Source organism: Tupaia chinensis, unplaced genomic scaffold, assembly GCF_000334495.1.
Source record: "Tupaia chinensis unplaced genomic scaffold, TupChi_1.0 Scaffold142100_1, whole genome shotgun sequence".
NCBI classification, from domain to species: domain Eukaryota; kingdom Metazoa; phylum Chordata; class Mammalia; order Scandentia; family Tupaiidae; genus Tupaia; species Tupaia belangeri.
In genome coordinates, this window is record NW_006201951.1 from 1,829,072 (window position 1) to 1,834,585 (window position 5,514).

General features: G+C 55.5%; 1 protein-coding gene across 1 annotated transcript in view; it reads right to left on the minus strand.

Moving 5' to 3' along the window:
* Window positions 1–5,514, minus strand: part of SEC16A (SEC16 homolog A, endoplasmic reticulum export factor) — a 44,672-nt gene that overhangs the window by 35,506 nt on the left and 3,652 nt on the right. The window contains 1 exon segment of the mRNA XM_027766283.1: window positions 8–1,735. Coding sequence (XP_027622084.1) covers window positions 8–1,668 — 1,661 coding nt within the window. The 5' untranslated portion in view covers window positions 1,669–1,735.

The following is a 5,514-nucleotide window of genomic DNA, read 5'->3' on the forward strand; positions in this document are numbered from 1 at the left end:
GCTCTGTGTGCCCCTGTGGCTGTGGCTATGGCTGCTGAAGCTGGATGACACACTGTCAGGTCGCGAGGGGTGCAGTGCTGAGTCAGGGGCCTCCAGGTTTGGCAACCCACCTCCGGCGAGGCCCGCACCCCCATGCCTGGGGCCGGCCGGCCCAGGAAGGGGCACGTATCTGAACAACTCGCCCGCAGTGGCAGGGTCCAAACTCAGGGGCTCGTACGGCAGCACTTCCTGGTTCTGCATGAATTCCAAGTTCTCGAGGTTCTCATGCTGCGAGCCCCGCGCACCATGGGTCCCGGGGCCCACCGCCTCAGCCCACGCACCATGGGCAGCACTTCCCAGGGCTGGCCTATCGTGCTGGACGCCTGCAGACTGAGAGCAGTAAGGCTGCACGTCCTCTCCCTGCTGTGCGGCCTCACAGGCAGAGCCTCTGGGAAAGGCCTGGCGGGTGCCACCCATCCCCGGCCGTGCAACGGGGGATGCGTAGGCCTTCCCGGGGCTGGAGGAGAAGCCGCCGATGTCTCAGCTGCCGACAGCAGCTGCTTTTTCAGAGCAGAGATTCTCCTCATTCTCTGTCTCTCCCCCTGGGAAGAACACGGAGCGCATGCCTGAGTCTGCAGTTCCTGGGGGGTGCAGCATGGGATTCTCTGGGCCGTGTCCCTGAGCCAGGGCGTTCACCAGCACAGGGTCCGGTGGCTTCTCCTTTATCCCTCCTGGACTCTGCCTGAACCCCTGGGTTGCCCAAGGAGTCCCAACCCTGGGGCTGTGCCTGAATGTGTCAGGACCAATGCTGTGGCCAGAATGGTCCCCACCTTGCAGGTAGGCTACCTCACTCCTGCCCTCACTGGACAAGGTGCCAGGAAGAGGCATCAGTGGGTTATACGGCTCGTGGCTGGCACCTTGATGCAGGCTGGATGGAAACAGCAGCTGGGGGACACTGCTGGCACGAGGCACTGTGTTCTCAACACGTCCTGGGAAAGGCGGGTCGTGCTGACCGGGGGGCTGTGGGCCACCCTGCGCCGGCCCCCACTGGCCTGGTGTCTGCTGGCGAGGTTGAGGGAGGTGAGGGTGTGTGGCTGGGACCACCACCCCACCAAGAGGGTCCTGCGTACTCAGGGGTCGCTCTGGCCCAGGGGTGCTCCCCTGCAGATGGCCCCCATGAGACCTGTCTGGCCCCACTCCTGGAATGTAGGGAGGCGGATACATGGGAGCCAGAACCTCGGGCTCTGAGCCAGGCCCACCCTCTGCACCCCTGTCTGCCTCGGGCCCAGGCAGTGCAGAGGGGAGCAGTGACCGAGAAGGCAACCCGCCCTCTGCTCTGGGCTGTGGCAGAGGTCCTGGCAGAGGCTCGCAGGGCGCTCGGGCACTATCCCCAGCATTTGTGTGAGGCACGGGCAAACCCGGGCACTGAGAAAACCCTGAGGGGGCCGGACCCTGCAAAACAGGTGGGCTGCTTTTGGACAAACTGCCCAGCGGTGTGCTCTGGAGCGCCTGTCTGCTGAAAGCAAACGGATCCGTCACGGGCTGCAAGGGGCGAGCTGTGGGAGCCGCCGGAGCACTGCTGCCAGCTCGTTTCCGGTACAGACTGCTAGCCCAGGACACGCTCTGAAGGCTCCCGGCCGGAGGCGGCCCAGCCACGCCGGACGGGACGGCCTGCGGCGGCGGCTGCATGGCTGAGTGCTCGCACGACGGTGCCACTTACAGGAGGAAGCAGGGTTCGGCCTCTCCTTAATTGGAACTGCAAGAAAAATGAACACAAAATCAACGGAGCCCTGGCTGCGACCAGGAAGGCTAGGTTCCCGGAGAGAAGGGAGATCTGAAACTGGTTTCAAGTCGCTGACACCCTCAGGACCACCCCTCCCGCGCTCCTGCCTCGGCGAGAGCACTATGCTTGAGGAGCAGCCGGGAGCTCTGGGGTGCGCGAGGCAAGAGCTCCGGACTCTCAGCCAGAGCTGGCCGCATGCGTCTGGACAGTGGCCACCCTGCCCCGGGAGCCCCGCCTCACACCCCTGCGGACCCTCCTCGCACCAGGGGTACCTACGAGCCCATGGGTCCTTGATGCCAGAACCAGACACAGAAATTTGCCTAACCAACTTTTCACACATGTCAATTTAAATCTCAAAAGGAAAATAAGTTGTTTTTTATTTTTAAAATTTTGCTACAGGGCATGTGTGCTCGCCAGAGACAGAAAGTGAGAAATCACCCCCCCGCCAAGTGTTGATGGCCATGCCACAATCCCTTCTCCTCCATCACCCTCTCAGATTCTGGGCACACACACACAAGGCCTGGCATAAGATTTAAGCTGCTGTGTCTGGGACTCAAACCACGGTCGACTGTGTGGGAGTCCAGCAACACAGCCATTATGCCATCTGCTGGTCCCAGGAAAACAAAAGTTTAAGATTCACTTGCCATTTTAACAAAAGAACATTATAAAGTGCTGTTATAAAAGGCTGCAAAATTGGGACCAGCAGTTAGAGTAATGACTATGTCGCTGAACTTCCATGTAGCTGACTGTGGTTCAAGTCCCGGACCCGGTGGCTTAAACTCATGCTGGGTGCGTGTGCATGCGTGCCCAAGATCCCGAAAGAAGAATGGACTGTGGTGTGGCTGTCCCCCCTGGGGGGGTGATTTCTCACTTTCTGTCTCTCTGTCTCTGTCTCTGTCTCTCTGGCGAGCGTACACACCCTATAGCTAAAACCTCTCCAAAAAAAAAAAAAAGGTGTCCACCTCACACCTGTCACCTCGCCACATAACAAGCTCACTTCTGCAGTGATGGGGTAGTCTGGAAGCAAAACCATGCTGCCTCCGGCTGGAATGGAAAGCGAAGCTGACTGAGTTTCTCTGCACAGACGGATTCAAAAACACCAACGGACTGAGTACCACCAAATCTCAGGAAAACAAAAGGGTGAGGGCCACAGCATTTCATGTTGTTTTTATATAAAATACAGTAGGGACCAGCTGCTGGCATAATGGTTATGTCGCTGGACTCCCACATAGTCGGCTGCAGTTCGAGTCCTGGACCCAGCAACTTAAAATTCATGCAGGCACGTGTGTATGCATGCCCAAAATCCTGAGGGGAGAATGCAGGAGAAGGGACTGTGGTGTGGCCACCCCGGCAGAGGACGAATGCTCATCTTCCGTATCTCTCTCCGGAGTGTGCACGGGCCCTATAGCAGTCTAACCGGACAATACGTATCACAGGGTAAGCAGGGTCTTGAATAACCTTTCTTTTCTTTTCTTTTTTTTTCTTTTTGGAGATGTTTTTGCTATAGGGTGGGTGCGCTCACCAGACAGACAGAGACAGAGAGATAGAAAGCGAGAAATCACCCCCCAGGGGGGATGGCCTCGCCGCAATCCCTTCTCCTCCAGTCTCCTCTCGGAATCTTGGGCATGCACGCACACACGCCTGGCATGAATTTTAAGCCACCGGGTCCGCGACGCGAACCGCGGTCGACAACTTGGGAGTCCAGTGACATAGCCATTACGCTAACTGCTGGTCCCAACCTTTACTTTCAAGGCAGGTCCTCTTCTCTGTGACAGCCCTCCCCTAGCACTGCCCTATGAAAACACCGATGGCGCTCAGCAAAGCAGAGAGAAAGCAGGGCCAGCAGGAGGAAGGTGGTGAAGGCGCCGGGCTCCACAGGATCTTCTCTGGGGTTTGAGTTCCAGGCCCAGAGGCTTGAAAAGCACACTAGACACGTGCACCTGTGTGCCCAAAACCTGGAGAGGCGACTGGAGAAGGGACTGAGGAGTGGCCATCCCCCCCCCCCCCCCCGGGTGTGTGCATGTGATTTTTCCTTCTCCCTCTCTCTGGAAAACACACATGCCCTATGGCAAAAAAAAAAAAAAAATCTAAACAGAGAGAAAGAAATTAAACCTGGGGTGGGGGGGTGGTACTGGGAGGAGCCTAGAGCTTAGCACACGGATTTTGCAGATGGCGTAATTTTGTGCAGTCTTTGTCCCTGGGCGTCTTTCTGATACTCGGATCCAAAGGGAAGCACCGTCGGATGTAGTGTGAGTAGTGCTGTTTCTAACAGGAAGTCTCCATCCCTACGTGAACACGAAGCACTATCCACCGATCTTCAGTCACTGTGACTGCACACACGTGCTCCCTGCCGCACCGACGGGCCACCCTTTCCACCTGAGGAGCATTTTCATCAACTACATTAGAGCACTTACTGCTCTGCTCTGCAGAACTCAAAACAGGCAGAGCACCTTCTCCTTCCCGTGAGCTGGAAAGGCACGCCCTTGCACGTGACCGACTTGCTGCAGAGCCGCGGCCGGGCAGTGACACCTCCGCTCGCAGTCACACGGGCTGCCAGGAGAGTGGGCACCTGTGCTTGTCTGGCCAGATGGTCTCCCCCTGGGAAGGCCGGCAGAGGTACAAGGCCCTAACTGTCCCAAGCAGTTTTCTGTCCAACTCTTTTGGAGGGAGCACAGGCCTAGAGACTCACTCATCAGGTGTCCCTGTGAGGGCAAGACTGGGTGTCTCAGGACAGCCACCTCTCTTCTGCAGCTAGATCTTCTTCCAAACCGAGGGACTCGATGTTGTGACTTTTTTCTCCCCTAAGACCTGTTCTGGTTTAATCGTATGATCTTATGAGATTCTACTCACAGAAAATTCTCTTTTTTAAAAGAATTGTTTTATTTAACTTTATTTATTTTGAATTTGACCAGAGAGGGATAGAGTGAGAGAGAGGAAAAGCAGGAAAGCAAGTTGCCAAGTCTGGGACTCGAACCATGGTCCACCACATGGGAGTCCAGCACCCTTAACCACCATGCCACCTGCTGGCCCCCCCTTTTTTTTAAGAGATATTTTTGCTATCGGGTGCATGCACTCACTAGAGAAACAGAGAAACAGAAAGTGAGAAATCACCCCCCATGGGATGGCCACACCACAAGCCCTTCTCTCCATTCTTCTCTTGGGACTTTAGGCACACGTACACATGAGCGGTGTGTTTTAAACTGCCAGGTCCGGGACCCTAACCACAGTCGACTACGTGGGAGTCACCATCTGCTGGTCTCCTCACAGAGGAGTCGGAACCTCTCTTTGGCTTAATGGAGAAATCTTATTAGACTCTAAATTTCAGATTTATCCATACGAGTTTTCCTTACAGAACCTTTGAAATGATTTTCTCAACTGTACTGAACTAGGACCCACTTTAAGAGCAACCACTATCACCTACCTACAAAGGAGCACCCACAACCCCCAACTGTGAGCTTGGCTGCAATAAGTCAATTTCATCTGGAACCATCTTGTGACTTGAATGTTTCTACTTTGAATTTCTCCTCCAAGCACCAGTAGAAAAACGGTGTGACTACACGTCCGGCAGACCACGACTACAGGCAGTTTTATTCCATGCTGTGGCCTAACCTAAAGTTGCCTAACTTCTAAGGCACACGCTTCGGAGACCTGCTGGTCTTTCAAATGCACTGTTCCTAAATGCGCTCTTTGTTTTTTTTTTTTTTTTTGGGGGGGTTTTTTTCGCTATAGGGGGCGGGGCCCCCCCAGCCAGA